Below are 19213 nucleotides of genomic sequence, written 5' to 3'. Positions count from 1 at the left end.
AATTGGTTCAGGACCACAAATATTTTTGAGAATTCAACTTTTTATCCCAGTTTGAGATGAATCTTTTGTCCTGGCCTTTGAACATTAACCTGATCGTGAATAAGGGATAAGTAGTATATGATTTAGTAGGTGAACATTTGATTCTAACTTTGACCTTTAATAAAAAAAAGTTAGTTGATCTCTTGAAAATATCTGAGGGATGGGAAAACTGTTTCCCACCCATCTCTAACCCAGCTCGCCATTTGGTGGCCTGATGAAGTGAGCTGGTGGGTCTCAATCCAGTTCTGGGGGATATAGGTGGCCACATTCAAAAACTCCCCACCACAACTGTAGCTCAATAGAGAACACCGGTTGAATCCCTTGCTTAGTCCTAGAGGTTTTCTCTCCTGAACAAGTTTGAGAAACATTGGTATGGGGATGGGGACAGTGATTTGCTTGCCATTGCCCCTGCTTTGCCAGTTTTGGGGATAAACACGGTGGCATCAGTTTGATCCATAGTGTATATGCAAAGGCCACTCTGCCATTGCACCTTTGCTGAATGCGCTGGGTTTGACCAAGTTCCCCATTCTCCCTTAACAGAGACTGTTTCTGCAGATGATTCTCGAGGCAGAGTCATGATTGAGACTGTTCGAAAATTCTTCCCTGAGACATGGATTTGGGATCTCGTTTCAGTAGAGTGAGTACTGCTTATTCTGTCTTCTCATCTTCTTTTAAAGGCCCCACTATTGCCTTGAAAGGCAACAGCAAGGGCATGAAACACTTCCTATAGATAGCTGCCTTCTCCCATGCCCCGCATCCCTGCATGGTGATATTGTTCAAGGCTGTCAGTTCATGTTCCCAAATAATGCACCCAGCATGTCAGACTTGGCTAGCGAAAGGACGGAGTGTCTTGTTGCTAAGGTAGAGTCAAGAACTTAGGGTCTTGTTCCATGCTCTGCCACCAATTGTTCTGTTACCTCAGGCAAGTGGCATGCAGGAGAATTTTCTAGGGGCTTCTCTTCAGAGGATTTGAGTGATGAATTTTGGGCACTCAGACAACAAGGGGAATTCTCCAAGCAGAACATGGGCAGTGCTCACTCTGTTGTCTCTACTGAGTGCCACATACACACTCTGCCTCATTCCCTCTAGTTCCACTGGCAAGGCCAACATTGTATTCACCATCCCTGACACCATTACCGAATGGAAAGCCAGCGTCTTCTGTTTGGAGAGGGAGTCTGGATTTGGTATCTCTGCACCCACCTCTCTGACAGCCTTCCAGCCTTTCTTTGTTGACCTGACCCTGCCCTACTCCATCATCCGGGGGGAAGACTTCCTCCTTAGAGCCAACGTCTTCAACTACCTGGACAAGTGCATCAAGGTATGTCCTCTTCTTCTCTCTCTGATTAAATTTCCAGGACACCTGTCTGCGTGGCTAAAACAAGCAGCAATGTGGCAAATTTGTTAAGACCTATCTACGGCAAATCAGCCTGGTTGTGCCAATCCTTCTGGGCCACTACAGAGCAGAGACAGAGCTTGCTGAATTGTGTTCTGAGAGTGGGATATAAGCAAACCTCCGCTGGGAGTTGAAAAGACCAGAAATGTGGGTGTGTACGTAGCATCATTCATGCTTCAGGGTTCTTTACAGCTCTGACTTTAGTGGGGCTCCAGAGGCTGAAAGTCCAGGCAGGACCTGGGCCTCCCAAAGTGCAAACAAAGGGAGTTGCAGGTGAGGAGTTGAGCCTGGTCAGATCCTGACTCCTGTCTGGGGTGCAGGGTACAGAGAGCATCAGAATCACAGTGCTTGTATCCGTGGAGTATTTGCCTAGGCAGAGGCTCTGTACAACTTCTGACGGCTGGGGTAAATAGCCTGCACTTCTTGTGCCCCAGTCAGCAGCGTGAGGCAGAGCTTTCTGCCCTTCAGGACAGGAGGTGTAAGAGCCGTGTTTGAACGTGTTCTTTCCAGTTACCCATAGGGGAATTCTGCCTACCTCACCACCCTCAGGCAGAACCCATCCAATAACAGTGGGGTGCACCCACACTCCTCAATAGCTTACGCACAGCTTAAAGGGGACCTGCGAAAAATATTTGTACCCTCTTTTTTGCTTTTTTGCATTGTATCTAAAAAGCTAGACTTTCCCCCCCTGTTTTTTTTCTGCTTGATTTTAATATTAAATCATCAAGTCTCATTTTATCTCATTTTTTGGTGGAGGTCTCAAAGGATAACTGGAGAACTACAGTGGGAACTTTCTTAGACTTTAATTAAAGGGGTGTGTTTGAATAATCGGAAAAATACTTTTCTCCTTACTGATTGTTAAGAGTCTATGTTAAATAGATGTTAACAAACAAAAAGACCCCAGAGTTTTAAATCCCTTTTCCTTTCCATCTCTTGTGATGTCATAATCCCTTTTCAGTTTTCCTAGTAGTCCTGCAACAAAACATAGAAATCTAGAAATCAGAAAAATGTTTGGAAGAAAAAGTAACAACCCTTGGTGGCCTTCAATATACCCCATAAAGCAGCAAAAAAGAGCCCAGGCAGTGGTTTCCTATGCAGATCACCTGGAAGGCATTAGCCCCTTTTGTACCAAGTGAGAGCATGGGTGCTGGTCAGTATATTAGGTTATTTACTGCCATGGTATATTTCATGTCCCTATGGATGGCTACGAGAGACAGGCAGAAGGAAGCTCTGTTAAGGTGTCCTCTGAAGAGTGGCCCATCCAATACCACAGCATCCCCTGTCCCGGTTCTGCCCCATAGTGTTGGCATTGGATACCCACTGGAGACAGGTAGAAGGGAGTTCCTGTAATGCTCACCCTGTTTGTGTCAGACATAGCCTGTGCCACATCAGTATTTCTCTCCTGCTTTCAGGTTGGTATTTTGCTGGCCAATTCCCAGGATTACCAGGCTCAGCTCCTGTCCCCAAAGAGAGATGATGGATGTGTGTGCGCCAGTGAGAGGAAAACCTATGTCTGGAACATTATCTCCAAAAAACTCGGTAAGTTTCTGCACAACTTTCTGTCCTGTGACTGATGCTGGTCTATTCATGTGTCACCAAAAGCCCATCCCTAACCAGTCCATCTCCTGAGTCCATAGAGCTTGAACCTACATTGCCCCAACTTCGCTTGCCTGGGAGGTGCTCTACAGAAAGCTGCATTGCCTTGCCCTTTCCATGTATAGAGCTCAGAGCTCCATCACCCCATGGCTGATCATAGAATCACAGAATATCAGGATTGGAAGGGACTTCAGGAGATCATCTAGTCCAACCCCCTGCTCAAAGCAGGACCAATCACCAACTAAATCATCCCAGCCAGGGCTTTGTCAAGCCTGACCTTAAAAATATCTAAGGAAGGAGATTCCACCACCTCCCTAGATGATTAGGGGACTGGAACACATGACTTATGAGGAGAGGCTGAGGGAACTTGGATTGTTTAGTCTGCGGAAGAGAAGAATGAGGGGGGATTTGATATCTGCTTTCAACTACCTGAAAGGGGGCTCCAAAGAGGATGGATCTAGACTGTTCTCAGTGGTAGCTGATGACAGAACAAGGAGTAATGGTCTCAAGTTGCAGTGGGGGAGGTTTAGGTTGGATATTAGGAAAAACGTTTTCACTAGGAGGGTGGTGAAATACTGGTGACTAAACAGTCATCACACCAGCAGACCCACAGAGTCCCGTACTGCAGCTTTGTCACATGTAGAGGTCAATTGCCAGAAGAAATCTGCTAACAGCCATCACGCTGGGCAATGGAGGTACCTTTTTTCTCTTTATTGGGTGTTATTCCAGGTGATGTGATGTTCAGTGTTACTGCTGAGACCAAGAAGAGTGGTGGGAAGTGTGGGAACAGAACATCTGGGAAGCCAGAGATAGGGTGGAAGGACACCCTGATCAGAACCCTGTTGGTTGAGGTACAGTGGAAAGCTCTGGCTCTGTGTCTGAACATCCCTCCCTCCCATGAAGAGTACAGCAAGTATGCGTGAAAGCAAGTCAGAGTATCTGAGGTGCCCTAAAGCGCACCAGGCTTGGGTCCAGTGTCAGCCAGCTGGGATAGGGCTGGGTGTTCAGTTTATGAATGATGCCACTGCCATCAAGAAAGTTGTTGGGAGGGTGAGTGTTTGCTGAACATGATGGAGGTCAGAGTGTGTGAGCCAGCCCACCCTGAAACCTCTCCCTACTTCTAACTGCAGTGCTGGAGAGTTTGTCCTGTCTGCTGCATTAGCCAGCCTGGGGTCAGACTGGCCATGCTGATGTAGCCACTTTGTAGGACAGGACTCCTTCTCCATTACCAAAATACCCTGTGCATGCATTCACTATGTTTGCATCCTGCACTTCGGCAGAGCTGAGACTGCAGCTGAGATGGCAGAGCTGAGACTGACCAGCATAGGTGTGGTCCACAGAATGCAAATCCACCAGAAGAGTTAAAATGAATCTCTCACCGGCCTGTCAGAGCTCTGCTCAGCATTTCCTAGCCAAAAACTACATCTGACTCTATCTAACTAGCAAGCAATGGTATTTATAGGGCATCCAGCACCATGTTCAATCACTAGCCCTGCGTCTAGGACAGCTGTCCCCTGGCTGGCAGGAATATTACTATCCTGTATGTCATCTTAAACTGAGACATTCAGGGACTGCCAATAAAACCTTTGCACCCCACTACCCTATATATCAAGCTATATTACTCACAAGTGACAAAGCCCTTACTGAGTTATGTTGGGGGAAGTAAAGAGAGGGGAGGACTGAAGCAGATGGAAGAGAAATACAGTAAGTTTCCCCCACCCCCTTGTGTAATACAGGGAGGGAGAACGGGAAAGACTCCACAGACCCAGAACCAATTGTCTAGAGCTCCCCTGAAGTTGCAGCCACATCATGGCTGTGTCTGGCCCCTAGAGTCTGGGTATAATGCCCTGATTACTTGACAGTATGGATACTGGGATGGCTTTTCATTACTGTCATTGGACCATTTTCTTTTGTGATGTTCATTCTGACATGCTGTATGTGTCTCCTCTCCCCCCTCCACCGACCAGCCTGAAGGCATTGAAAAGGAGGTGACCCAGAGCTCCCTCATCTGCACAAAGGGTAAGGGCATCTCTCCAAATTCTGTACTTGTTGACTGGGACCAAAGCTCTTTCCCTCAGCGCAAATTAATAATTTTGTAATTCCCTGACCTATCCCCCTTTCACTGAGGCACTGTACAGGTGGTACCTAGATGTGTGAGGAAGGATAGTCCAGGAGTTAGAGTGCTAGTCTGTCAGTGGGGTAATGAGGGTTCAATTTCCTGCTGTGCCACTAACCTCCTGTGTGAGCTTGGGCAGGTCACTTAGGGTATGTCTACACTGCATACTAAGCCCAGGCTCTGACTCAGGTTTGGGCCCAAGCCCCCCTTCTGTTCACATGCAAATCAGTCTGACTTGGGTACAGCAAGCACTCATGACCTGGCTCCTAAAACCCTGCTCAGGGGTGGGTCAGAGCCTGAGTCCTGCTGTGACTTGGGTCCATTTGCAATGTGCAGTGCACAGGTCAAGCTGCAAACCCAGGTCAGAGTAGTGCAGGATGGATGCGTTAGCACAGTGCTGAGACCCAGGTCTGCCAATTGTAATCCCAGGCTTACAATGCAGGGTGGATGTTCCAGCACAGTCCCATGGAACCGAGTTTAGTGTTCAATGTAGACATATCCCTAGTGTCTCTGTGTCTCAGTTCATTTAGTGGCATAACAGCACTTTCTAATAGTGCAGGGGGCCATATAACTACCTAAGATACGTAGTTCACTGGGCCATTTCAGGCATGTGCTGGCCCCCCTGAAGGCATATTTGATGTCTTCCCCTCAGAGTTTAATGTTTTAGTTTCCTTCTCCCAGTGAGGATGTAAGGTAGGGCTAGGAGTGGGAGAGAGATAGGGGAGCCTTAGGCTGGATTTTGCCATGAAGCGTGGTCAGTAGCCAAGCTGTTGTGGAGGCCGTGGAAGACCACTTGCTAATGGAGGGAGCAGAAAATAGGACACTGACCCACACCAACCCCCCACATCAAGTGTCTTGCCAAGGAGGGTCCTTCAACCTGTGTTCCTGGCCACGACAAGTGCCATCGCAGCCTGTGAGCACTGGCCTTGCCTAGATACGTTGACTTCTGTGGACTGTGGTAACTTACATCAGCTGAGGATTTGCCCTGTTTTGTCTAGCTTTCACTGTATTCATTTTACTTTGTCTCCTTCACTCCTACCTATTGTTAAGCTCGTGGGGGCAACAGCAGCAGTCTCCATATACTGTTCCCCATTGTGGGTGTCTTCTGATGTTCATTCATTTTCATTTTTACCAGAAGTGCTTAGTTGCTATGATCAAAATTAATCTAATATTGTCCCCACAGATGCTGCAGCCACGGAACCGCTGACTCTGAAACTGCCTGAAAACCTGGTGGAAGGATCAGCCAGAGCCTTTTGCTCTGTCACTGGTAAATCTATTCAGTTTTGTGTTGAGATTCTTGCATCTCAGGAAAGGCAAACTTCTGAACAACAAGGCTTCTTCCTGCCTCTTTGAAAGTAAACATCCAGCTTTGCAGTGGTAGAAGACACCCTCTTTGCCAGAACCCAGGTTCTGAATGGTGGTGATACTCCTTTCTTTTGGTATAAAGTGTTTATTGGCACTTGTTTGGGTTGACCCAATTCTTTGCCACTCATGCCTAATGCACCCATCCTAAACTCATGCCAATAAAACCTTGGTGCCCCATCATCCTATATCCCAAGCTACATGACTCACAAGGGACACATTACTGAGTTATGCTGGTCCTCTCAAAATCATGCCAATAAACCCATTACGTCACCGCACCCCATCATGTGCTCTGTATGTGCCAGACTTTCTAGAAATACTATTTTAGCAATGTTGTAGCAAAGGTGTTTTTTTTTTAAAGCGTTATTAAAATTCTTTTGTATCCCTCTGTGAGTTCAGTTATCCAGGCCTCGGAAGGAGAACAAATTGAAATTAATACAATTTTAGAAACCTCTAAATATTTCACCCAAATACCATTTGGAACTAAATAATTGCATTGCAGTTAAGGCCTGATACGTTGGGGTGTACCAAGCCTCAGAAACAATTGATGGGTGTCCCATAGAGGAACTAAGAAATCCTTCCCCTGAAGTGTTATGAATCAGGGTTCCCAAAGTTTTTCATAGTGGGGGCAATATTTTAGTACAGAGACGGCCTCCTGGACACTTTTCCCCCTAACCTGATTCCTGATCGCCGAGATACGCTTCTCCAGCTCATGCCCTCCCTGTGGCAGCTACAGCAGTTTCTCACATGGCGAGGTAACACTGGGAAAGTACTTGATGCATTTCAGCTTTCTCTTAATGCATTTTAACAGCTGGAAATAAAGAGAAAATGCTTGTGGCATGTGACCAGCCAGCTCTTTATGGACAATCAGCAAGGGCTGCGGAGACCACAGTTTGGAAACTTGCGCTCTGAAGTGCCCATTTCTAGCGCTGTTGGGTTGGGAGTTCTTAAACCTGCCCAGGGCTCTTTTGCCCAGGCTGTACTGACAACTGTAACTTTCTTGGGATAAGGAAGAAACCTTTCTTGGTGGGGTGTTCTTTTTGTTCTTAAATAAAAACCAGCTGCTTGAAGCTTTGCAGGCATTTGCCGTGTTCAAGATATTTCTGGTGCAGATTAGCTGGCAAAGTGCAGGTGTGGGGGGCAAAAGGGCATGAGGTGTGGGGGTTTCTTGTTTGGGGTTTTTTGCTGTCTTCTACTTTAGAACAGAACAAATCTGTCCTCCTGTGCTCGGGACTCAAGGATTACTGAGAAAAGCAGTGGTAGAATCTCTGCCAGGGTCTTAAGGGGCCCTGACTATTGTACTGATGTTACTGTTCTGTAGTACATATTAACTTTGCAGATTCTGATGTTGGCTCTGTGTGAAACTCACTCCCTATGTCTCTATTCCCAGGTGATATCCTGGGCACAGCCATGCAGAACCTGCAGCAGCTCCTCCAGATGCCCTTTGGCTGCGGGGAGCAGAACATGGTCCTATTTGCCCCCAACATCTATGTCCTGGATTATTTGAATAAGACGGGGCAGCTGAGTGAGGAGACCAAATCCAAGGCCATTGGATACTTAGTCAGTGGTGAGGGGCCTCTCCTTAACTTGTGACACCCTCCCGCCTCCATTGATAACATGCACTACAAAGTTACCCTGGTAGCTCTACGTTTTTCGTTTAACTGAGCACACTGAACCATGTAGCTGCCTTGTAATACCCTGCTGCCCTGCTTGCTCCTGCAAAACGATTGGTAGTTCTGCTTGAAATTGTAACTAGCATCATCCTGCCTCTTCTATCCCCTCCCCACCCACCTTTTCACCTTGTTTGAGGTTCACTCCTTTTATGTCTTGTCTTCCTGCCCCTTCCACCTGACTGCTTTTTGTTTTCAGTCCTTAGTACGCTCCCTTTGCTCCTTTCCCCCAGGCTTTGATGCCAAGTCAACGTTCTTCTGCTCCCCTCAGTCCCTCAGACTCATCCCCATTTGATTCCTTTAATTGGGGTTCTGGATTTATTTGATGGCAAATTAAAATGGGATTTTGTTGGTGTTAATCAGGGGACATTTCCTCCTCCTTGTGTGTTTTCAGGGTACCAGAAGCAGCTGTCATACAAACACCCGGATGGATCCTACAGTGTCTTTGGGACCAGAGATAAGGAAGGAAACACATGGTGAGAGCTGGGAAGCTGGCTGAGGCCTAGGCTGGTAATGAATCCATGAGCTGCAGATGAAAGACACACACTAAATAAATCAATCACACACGTAAAGAGCATGGACTAGAACTTTAGTTCTACAGCTCTAAGAACAGCCATCTCTACCAGTGATGCTAAAGGAGAACTCTCTTAGCTGCTACTGGCAGCAGTCCCTTTTTCTTCTCTGTAGATTCACCCACTTGAGGTGACATGATCATACACATGCCCACAAAGCCAGCATTTTACAGACAGATTAAAGAAAATGTTCTATCCCATCATCTGTCGCTCATTCCCCTCCTGGTCTGTGTGTAGGAGGGGAAGGGACCTGCATTGCGTTTTGACGTTTTAGACTCCAAGTGACTGCTCATATCTGTGTTGTTCTCCTCCCAGGCTCACCGCATTCGTATACAAGTCCTTTGCACAAGCCAAGCGCTATATCTTTATTGATGACAGTGTCCAGTCCCAAACTCTGATCTGGCTCTCAAGCAAACAGAAGACAAATGGTTGCTTCCAAAGTGTTGGGAAACTCTTCAACAATGCCTTGAAGGTGACACATTTCTGCTCCCTGCCAAACTTCCTGTCCTGCCACTGAGAAAGCACTTTCTTACCACTACCAAATAGCATCCTTAATCCCCAATTCTGTCCCTTCCCCTGGGATAACTCTTCAGACATACACAAGTAATAATGTCAAAGTTTAATGGGTTTCATTTTCCAAAGCATATCTCTGGTCTCACAAATCTGTTTTCTTTCCCCAATCTCCCAGTTCCTACACTCTGTCCCATCCACTACAGATGTACAAAGTTGAAGAAGTTCTTTGCTTGCTGGCAGATAGGGGCTCCTCTCCCACATCCTCTAAGGCAAGCAGCTGCCCCTATGAGAGGTTGCTAGGCTCATTCTTCTTCCTTAAGAATCGCTTCCATAGCTGGCCAGGCTCTTCATTGTAAAGAAGAACTCGGCCTGCAATAGAAGCAGAGCCAGTTTGATGTGACCAGCAAACACTGGTGATCAGTTTGGGAACTGTTATCCTGAACTCCCTGTCCAGGCATAACAGGATAATAATACAATATGGGAACCACTTTGGTGTAGTAAGTCAGTGAAACAGTCCAGGAGGAGGAGAAGGTGGTCCCTCCCCGCGGAATGACTAGTTCTGTTGTGTGTTTTATTCAGGGAGGAGTTGACGACGAGCTTTCACTCACAGCCTACATCACCACGGCTTTGCTTGAGGCTGGACACCCCAGCTCGGTAAGGATTCCTTCGCTATGGTTGTCCTGCTGTAATTTGTTTCAGTCAATTGGCTTGGCCCCAGAATGTGTTACAAATTGCCTGGGTACTGCAAGTGATGACCCACAGGGACATGTCTGCATGGAATGTGTATGTATTCACTGCTGTTAATAAAGGAAAAGGGGCTGCATACTGTCCCCAGTCTTCAAGCAGGAATTCCACTGCACTCAATAGGGTCTAGGGCAGGATATGGCTCAGTGTAACTTCTGATTAAATGAAATGCTAGATGTGCCTACAAACTCGCCAGGCTCTTATGTTTGAGGCTGAGATATAATACAAGCACGAGTCACTCAGGTCCAGGAGAAAGTTCAGGGCAGACCCATGAAACATCTAAATGGGCCTGTTATCTCATGTATCTCTGAATATGTGCAGAGGTGGAATAAGCTCCAGTTCTGATGAATGATACACATGCTGCAACCAGTTAAAAAGGTAAAAGTCCATTAAAGTGAGGGACACGTTGTGTCTTGCTTTACAGTGGTTGGCGTAAGGGAGAGCAGATGGTGGGCCTTAGACCCTAACATGTCAGACTTCCTGACTTGTATTTTCCATACATTTCCGTAGCAGGTGTTCTGTTTCTGTCTGAGGAGCTTGCTTCCTCCTGGCCTATACTCTGCAGCAGTGAATACATGGAGTCAAATTGTGATCTCCATGAAGTTGGGGTAACTTCATTTACTTCAGTGTAAATTCAGGACAACACCATAGATGTCAATGGATTGACACTGAAGGCACTCAGACCAGAATCTGACCCATAATGTTGAGTTTGTCCATTACGCAATAGAATGTGATATTACCAATGGAAGTTTAATAACTTATTGTAGAGCTAAGAAGAAGCAGTGGGCTGGAAGGGGAACAGAATGAGCTCTCATTTATACTCAAATTTTAATGTCAATAATGAAACCAAAGGCACTCCTGTTTTATGATAACAACAAGGAGTCTGGTGGCACCTTAAAGACTAACAGATTTATTTGCGCATAAGCTAAATCTGGGCATAAATCTGTTAGTCTTTAAGATGCCACCAGACTCCTTGTTGTTTTTGTAGATACAGACTAACACGGCTACCCCCTGATACTTGACTGTTTTATGATGCTTCCCTAGTCTGAAAATCCCTGTTTCAGAGATTTCATGCTGCCCCTCCTGCAGTCCTTTTGGACCTAGAAGGTTCCATGTTCGCTGCAGTGATGGTGGCCAGATAAAGTGAGCCTAGAATGTTCTGGAACAGAAATGTTTGGCTGGGTGAAGATGTACGTCCCACACAAACACACAGATCTAATTTATTTCTTTATAGCACCCCGTGGTCCGAAATGGCCTGTTTTGCTTGGAGGCTGCATCTGGAGAGGAAATCAGCAAAGTTTACATCCAGGCACTCCTGGCCTATATCTTCTGCCTGGTCGGCAATGAGGGGAAATGTGACTTCTTCTTGAAGGAGCTGGACAAATCAGCTAAGAAAGTTGGTGAGTGTCACCTAGTTTTTCTGGGACATTAGCACTGATGGCAGATGGGCCTACCTAGATGATACTGCCACCTTTAATTGTGTTCAAATCTAAATGGTAACTATCTGTCATGGAGTTTGACTCATTAGAAATACATAGGGAGATTGGCAGGCCCATAGGTAGGCCAGTTGAAATGGGGTTGCTGTGAGGATGTGTGGTTTTGTTTTTAACACACAACCCAGATTGACCCTCCTCTCTTCATACTGAAGGAGCCCTTGACTGTCATGTCCACCTCCCTACCTCAACCAGGCTTCCCAAGCTCCCCTCCTGCATGCACCTGTTTGCACAGGAGATGTCCAATATTATGTAATACTTTGACACCAAACTTTTTGGTTATCAATGATGAGAATTTACTGGGCCTGATTCGGACCTCCCTTTCACTGATGCAAATCAAAGGTAGCTGGAAGGAGAGAACTGGGACCAGTGTCTCTCTCTTGCTTTAGTTCTAGCCTTTCCTCTCAATCTATCTGTCTTATCTTTTTATGTGACTATCCTGTAGAAAGAGTGACAGCTTGTGGCACACAAATATAATTGCAGTCTAATCCCAATATCCCTAAGGCCAGATGGATGAGTAACTGCTCCTGCAGAGTAGTCTGCTGGAATATTGTGTTCAGTTCTGGTCCTCCCTGTCTCAAAAAGGATCTAGCAGAAATACAGGGGGCTCAGAGATAAAAGACAAAACTGATCAGAGGAATGGAATGATTTCCATTAGAAGGCAGATTGAAAAAAACAGAGTATTTAAAGCAGAGACAGAAAGAGAAGAAATAAAAGAATGATATGGAGAAGGTAGATTGTGTGCTTCTGTTCTGACTTTTTCATAATACCTGACTAAGGGAACATTCAATGACATTGAAAGGCAGAAAATTTAAAACTGATAAAAGGAAATTCTTATTAATAGAACACATAATTAGTACATGGAACTCACTGCTACTAGAGCCCACTGAGGCCTAGGACTTATCAGGATTCATAAAAAATCAGAAGCATATATGGACAATGAGAATATCCACAGTTACATTAGGTAGAATTAAAAAAGTCCCCAACATTTGAAAGGGATTAAATTGTTATATTTCACGGTGTAAGACTACCCATACCCAAGGAGGGTTAGGAAAAAACTTCTTCATGGGTAGGTTATTCCATAACTGCCCAATGTGCAATTTCTTGTACCTTCCTCTGAAGGTGGCTGGCTTTGGTCACGGTCAGGGACAGGGTACTGGACGAGATGGACCACTGGGTGGGTATGGCATAGCAGTTCCTCTGTTCTCCATGACCAGAGCTTCAGTGAAACATCAGGAGACTTAACCAACTATCAGATAATGAATAGTTGAGGTTTGACTGCACAGAGCAATCTCCCTCAGATTCCCAAATTCAGCCTCCTTTGACTCCCTGCTCACCTCAGGGAAGGACGATGCTGTGATCAGGATTTAGCATCTGGTCCACCAGACCTAGCCTTTGCAGTTCTCCCAGTCCTAGAGAGAGCCAGGGAGCAGGAATCAAATTTTGCCCTCCTTTACATCTGTAAATCAGGAGTAACTGGATTTATTGGAACTGGCAAAGGGACAGAAAAAGGCAACAAAAATGATGAGGGGTATGGAATAACTTCCATGTGAGGAAAGATTAAAGATTGGGACTGTTCAGCTTGGAGAAGAGACCACTGAGGGGAGCTATGATAGAGAACTATAAAATCATGACTGGTGTGGAGAAAGTGAATAAGGAAGTGTTGTTGTTGTTGTTGTTTGTTGTTTACTCCTTCACATAACACAAGAACCAAGGGTCACCCAAAGAAATTAATAGGCAGCAGGTTTAAAAAAACAGAAGGAAGTATTTATAGACAAAACACAGTCAACCTGTGGAATGTGTTACCAGGGGATGTTGTGGAGGCCAAAAGTATAACTGGGTACGAAAAAGGAGGAGGAGAGGTTCATTGATGGCTATTAGCCAAGATGGGCAAGGACCCAACCCTATACTCTGAGTGTCCCTAAACCTCTGACTGCTAGAAGCTGGGACTGGATGACAGGGGATGATGGATCAGTCAATAGTTGTTCTGCTCTGTTCATTTCTTCTGAAGCATCTGGCCCTGGACAGTGTCAGAAGACAGGATACTGGGCTAGATGGACCATTCGTCTGACCCAGTATGGCCTTTCTTACGTTCCTATGTTCAGTGGAGTTTCTCTGGAGTTACACCAGTGTACATAAGCAGATCTGACCAGAGGACTGAGAAATAAACATTTATGTCCCCTACTGGAGTGCACGACACTGAGTTTGTTCTCCACGGCCCTTTCTGCAGAAAGAAATGCTGGGTCTACACTATACACCACTGGTGGTGTTGTGTAGTGTGTGTACAGCTGCATATCACAGTGAAAAGAAGGCTGCATCCACACTGTAGTGTGTAGTTACATGTGTCAGTGAAAGGCTCTCATGGTGGGATTGGGGGAGTGGGGGGAAGGGGGCGCTGCTCCCTGCGGCCAGATCCATTCACTTATGATGAGGAAAAGCACCAGCAACAGGTAGCTGGAAGAGCCTTTCTTTGCTGCCTCGCCCCTGCCAGAACCTTTCCCCACTGCCTGTGTCTTTCCCTGAAGTGGGGAAACACTCCAGCAGCAGGGAGGCAGTGGAACACTGCATTGTGGGAGGCACGGCTTGGGCAAGTAGAAAGTACTCAGGTACGTACCCATAGCTTTCAAGTGTGTCTGTACTCTGCTCACGTAACCAGCGCCTCTCTGCCTGCACTGCTATTTATCTCTGTGCTAGGGGAGCTAGCCATCTATGTACTCTGCATGCCGCCAAAAGAAGACATACCCAAAGAGACTGGGACTGGATCTTCTGCATGGCAGCACAGACTACTAATTACTAAGCTGCTGTTCTGGTTCTTCACAATCTCCTTTCTGTTCTCAGGCGGCTCAGTGCACTGGGAGCGGGAGGTAAAGCCTCCTGCAGAAACGTTCCCCTCTTTCTATTCCCGTGCCCCCTCTGCTGAGGTTGAGATGACCAGCTATGGGCTGCTGGCAGTGCTCCACAAACCCAAACGAGCTCCAAAGGACCTAACATTTGCCTCCCAGATTGTGAAGTGGATCATCAGACAGCAGAATTCCAATGGGGGCTTCTCTTCCACTCAGGTACAGCAGCTACTTTCTGCCCTCTAATCTCACACCCAGGAAATCTCAGGCAGCTGCTCACATAAGCCAGCTGCATTAGAGATTGAGAGAGAGCCAATGGGACTGTGATTAAAGAGATCCATTGGCCACTTTCTCCCACAGATAGTCCAGCCCCTAGTCCAAAAGCTGGAGTAGCAGCTATGAAGGGATGGCAGGCTTCCCCACACCCTGCCAGCTGGTTAGGGGTTTGATGATCTGTTCCCCTAGCCTCAAGCTCTACGTACATAGTGCCAGTGCACTCAAGCTTTTTGCAGAGTGTGTGTGTGTGTGTGTGAGAGTAAATGTCACCTGTGGGGGGAGCAGAACATCAGAGTTGAGTTCCGCTGTCCAGAAGACGATCTGGTTCTAGATGTGCAAGGGTGAAAGTCACATGGCAGCAACTGAATAGCAACAGGTACAGTTAGACCTTCACATGGGTAGGAGTTCAGAGAATTCCATTCGTCCCTGGTTCTCAGCATATTACTGATGTGTGTATGATTTGCTATCGGACACACCTGGTGCACTGAAGCGTTCTGGAGGTGTGCCCTAATGCTCTACAGGACTCAGTTTCCAAGACAAACTGGGATGGGCAGGGGTGAAAGTAAGTCTTGGGACTTACCTGTACGGGGCTGGGCTGGGCCCGGCTCTGGCCCCTGGAAGGGGCGGGGCCTCGGGCGGAAGGGACGGGGCTGGGGGAGGTCAGAGCCAGCCCTGGCCCACCCTATACCGGCAAGTGCCTCCTTCCCCCTCCCCGGGGTAACAGGGGCAGCCGAGGCCTCTGGCAGCGGTTTAAAGGGCCCTGGGCGGTAGCGGCAGCTGGAGCCCTGGGCCCTTTAAATCGTCCCCAGAGCTCCAGTGCCGCTTCCCCAGGGCTCCGGGGACGGGGCTCCGGCCGCCACTACTGCCCCAGGCCCTTTAAATTGTCCCCGGAGCCTGCCAGAGCCCTGGGGAAGCAGCGGCAGGGCTCCAGGGATGATTTAAAGGGCCCAGGGCTCAGCCACCGCCCCAGGCCCTTTAAATCGCCGCCCCAGCCCCGCTGCCACTACCCCAGGGCTCTGGCAGCGCGGCTCTGGCAGCAATTTAAAGGGCCAGGGGCTCCAGCCGCTGCTGGGAGCTGCAGGCCTTTTAAATGGCACCTGGGGAAGCCAATCCACCCCGGTACAGCGCACCAGCTCTTGCTGGTACACCGTACCGGGGCATACCAGCTTACTTTCACCTCTGGCTAGAGGTCATCTGCACTGAAATCTTCTGAGACGTGAATGACTGTGTTCTGTATTGGAACCATGTGTTTAATAACCCAATGCAGTATCCCAACACAGTGTGTCTGTACTTCACAATTATTCTACACTTTTTCAGGACACAGTTATTGCTCTTCAAGCACTGGCTGATTACGGTGCAGCGACCTACTCTGAGAATGGCCAAAACACAGTTAAAATCAGCTCCAGCAAGCCTTTTGAGAAGGTCTTTGAGGTGACTAGCCAGAACAGGCTACTGTTGCAGCAGAGTTCCCTGCCTGATGTCCCGGGGAATTATACCCTGGAAGTGAACGGCAGTGGATGTGTCTTTGTGCAGGTAAGTGCTCACCCTACCCTTCAGCGTGTGGCTTCTTCAGCACATAATACAGCCTTTCTTCTTTTGCGTCCCTCTCTGCTGTCCAGTCTCTCTCTCTCTCTCTCTTCCCACCCTCCCCCACCTCTCCTGTCGTTTCTTTTCTTAAGACTCTTTTTGGACAAATATATCAACTTCTTAAAGTCCAGTTCAGAAAGAAAGAAAGAAAGAATTAGCCCTTGGTGCTTTTTTTCTCTGTATCACACGTGATTAGTTTTTTCTCGGGTGATGACTAGTAACTGGAGATGTGTCAGACACAAGCATCCTCCTCTTTATTTGTAAAACTTGAGTTCCAGTTGAAGGAGTATGGTTTTATCTGTCAGTCATAGGGCTTTATACTGCTGCCCGTCTTTGTAGTATCCAACTGCTTCCATGTCAAATCAATAGCAATCTTCCTATCTGGGGTAAAAATCTGCCTGGAATATTTTAGTTTGAGTGGTTGGATAGGTAAACGTGTTAGATGTTTTCAGGGATTTTTTTTTTTTGTAGGCATTTGTTTGGTAGATGAGGGCTATCCGTGTTGAGAGTGTCACTGGTGCTATAGTGGAAAGATTTTTTTCTTTTTTAAAGAGGAAGGTTTTTCAGGATTTCCTAAAGATGGTCAGGCTCTAGATTCACCTGATCTCCTCTGGCAGTTTATCCCAGAGCCAGTTCCCTTTGACTGACCATGTCTTGTCCCCAGCTCTCACATGCTTCACTCCGGGCTTTTCTGATTTGCATCCTCCCAGAGGAGCCCATCTCCCCAGCAGAAAACACATCAGAATTTCGGTCCTTAAGCTGTGGTCTTCAGAATGCAACACAGGAATGGGAGGCAGAAGAGCTGGGTCCTCTTCCTGTCTCTTCCACTGACTCACAGAGTGACCTTGAGTAAATCACTGCAACAAGGATCATCCACAGGAAAAGCTCTAATGAAGCAGTGCAGCATTAAATGGGTGGGAAAAATGCCATATGATGCAGCCAGAACTGGGAGCGCAAGCATTATGAGGTCAAAACCCAAAGAGCTGCTACAGTTTATAATGGCTAACTCTGAGGGGCCAAAACTCTGTGCACCTCTCTCTAGAAACATTTCATCCATTAAAATAGCTGCTGCCAAGAGGTTAACAACAGAAGCATTTTGGAATAGTACTGCCCCTTTTGTTCCTCCTGAGTGGCTGCACCTTGAATCTTAACCCATATAGTGTGCTAGTCATGGTGAAAGGATCCTCCTAGACAAACGTCAGACTAAAGGTGAACAAACTTTGAACCCTACTTTGCCATCTCCAGACAACACAATCAATGAGAGGAAGGATGATGATGTGATTAATGGACTTGGGGGATTTGGGTTGAATTCCTGACTTTGGCAAAGCTGTCTATGTGACTTTGGGCAAGTCACTTAATTTCTATGTGCCTCAGTTCCCACCTGTAAAATGGGTATTATTACAACCTGGTGCAGTACCCTGTATAGTCATCAGTCTGTTGTGAGTGGGCCCAAGCCAAGCCAATTGGATCTGGGTAGAGTCTAGTCGCCGTTTCTAGCTGTGAGACTCCACAGCACATTCAGAAGCTCAGATCTTTTGGGACAAGGGGTGCTGCCGTCCAGCTGTCCTAGATCCTGAAACCTCTCACGCCTCCCAGGTGCTTACTTGTACTCCGTTAGAGTCCCAACTAGGCTGAGGCTCTCTGGGCTTCTGATAGGTCTCTGGCAGGAAAGTAAGGAACGCAGGCTTAGCAAAGATGTTACTTAACCATCGTGGCTTTACTTTTAAAGCATTCAAGAGTTACAGATCTTTGAAAATAACAGAAGCCCTGAGATGCACTGTCCCTAGTCAGATCTCATCCCTGGATTGTCAGCGTTTCAAGCTAAGCAGAGTCTCTCCTGCCCTTTCTTTCAAGCCCTTCTTACATGTTGCAGTGGATGGGCCCCTGCACAGAGCAGAATCTTTCTCTTAAATAGGGCCATGACTCTGAGCCATATGCTTGAACTGAGATGCTCCAGATTTCCCAGTCATGCTTGCCCCCTACACTTGTACGCCGAGCGTAGAGAAACCATTGTTCCATGGGGTTGAACCAATAGTTCAGTCATTCAGAATCAATAGCCCCAGATGACTCTCAGCGATGGTCCTTCAGCAAGGAGCTGGGACAGCTGTCTGGAATGCAGTACAACAGGCTACCCTTGCACAAGTCCAGACTAGTGTTCAACACATAGTGTACAATAGAATTCATAATCTGATCCAGACATATCCTACTCGGTCACAGTGATAGCATTTCCCTACTTCCCAGAATTTATAAGATGCAGATACATTGGTGATGAACCCTATAAGTCCCTAGGCAGATAAAAAAGCTAATGGGTATTGACATGGTTTTTTCCCCACACTTCTGACTGGCCACTTGGTGGCACACTTATTCCTTACATTGTTCAGTTGTGGGGAAGGGAAGGTTTTTAATGTTACTGATGGAGAGCTTGGGGAGTTGGTGCATTCAGTCAGGATTTCTCCAGTCCATGGAGCAAAAAAGGGGTTGCTAGGCACCACAACAGGTGGGTCAATAGCTCAAATTGATTTCTAATTTTCATGACCATTTTTCATCTGTTCCAGACAACACTGAGATACAACATCCTTCTTCCCAAGAAGACTTCTGCGTTCTCTCTCTCAGTGCAGACAGCAAATGCTTCCTGCGCAGACAGTTTCCAGGCAAAGTTTGACATCGTCCTCTCAACCAGGTAACCTCCTTTCAGTTGCCTGGATGACAAGAACTGGCTGGTTAAGAAGGGATGGCTTTTGAAAGAACAGATTACAAATATTAAAGGGCTGTTAGACGGTCTGTGTAAAATGCCCCCGGGTATTTATCGCCTTGGTTTGCTAAACACTTATCTCAAACCCCAGGGACACCCCCTCTTTCTAGACAACTGTCCCTCCCTGGAGATACTTGTCCCCTTCTTGGACATCTATCTTTGGTCATTTCTGCACCTCTTCCATGTTAATAAATGATTAGCAATTACATGCAATTCAAAAAGGCCTTTGCAGGCTGTGTGCGCTCTGGAGCCGAAGGTGT

The 19213-nt window shown here is 46.9% G+C and overlaps 1 protein-coding gene across 3 annotated transcripts in view; it reads left to right on the top strand.

Moving 5' to 3' along the window:
• LOC102939253 (ovostatin) overlaps positions 1-19213 on the top strand; it is a 55974-nt gene that overhangs the window by 32695 nt on the left and 4066 nt on the right. For all 3 annotated transcript variants that reach the window (XM_043551163.1, XM_043551210.1, XM_037894412.2), the window contains 14 exons: positions 580-676; positions 1129-1357; positions 2845-2971; positions 3758-3879; positions 4996-5047; positions 6328-6411; positions 7897-8073; positions 8571-8652; positions 9064-9220; positions 9841-9915; positions 11240-11405; positions 14337-14557; positions 15932-16147; positions 18757-18881. In XM_043551163.1, coding sequence (XP_043407098.1) covers positions 580-676; positions 1129-1357; positions 2845-2971; positions 3758-3879; positions 4996-5047; positions 6328-6411; positions 7897-8073; positions 8571-8652; positions 9064-9220; positions 9841-9915; positions 11240-11405; positions 14337-14557; positions 15932-16147; positions 18757-18881 — 1930 coding nt within the window. The remainder of the gene's footprint in view (positions 1-579; positions 677-1128; positions 1358-2844; positions 2972-3757; positions 3880-4995; positions 5048-6327; positions 6412-7896; positions 8074-8570; positions 8653-9063; positions 9221-9840; positions 9916-11239; positions 11406-14336; positions 14558-15931; positions 16148-18756; positions 18882-19213) is intronic.

The sequence above is a fragment of the Chelonia mydas genome, chromosome 1, assembly GCF_015237465.2.
Source record: "Chelonia mydas isolate rCheMyd1 chromosome 1, rCheMyd1.pri.v2, whole genome shotgun sequence".
Taxonomy (NCBI): Eukaryota; Metazoa; Chordata; order Testudines; family Cheloniidae; genus Chelonia; species Chelonia mydas.
This window is presented reverse-complemented; position numbering and strand designations above follow the sequence as displayed.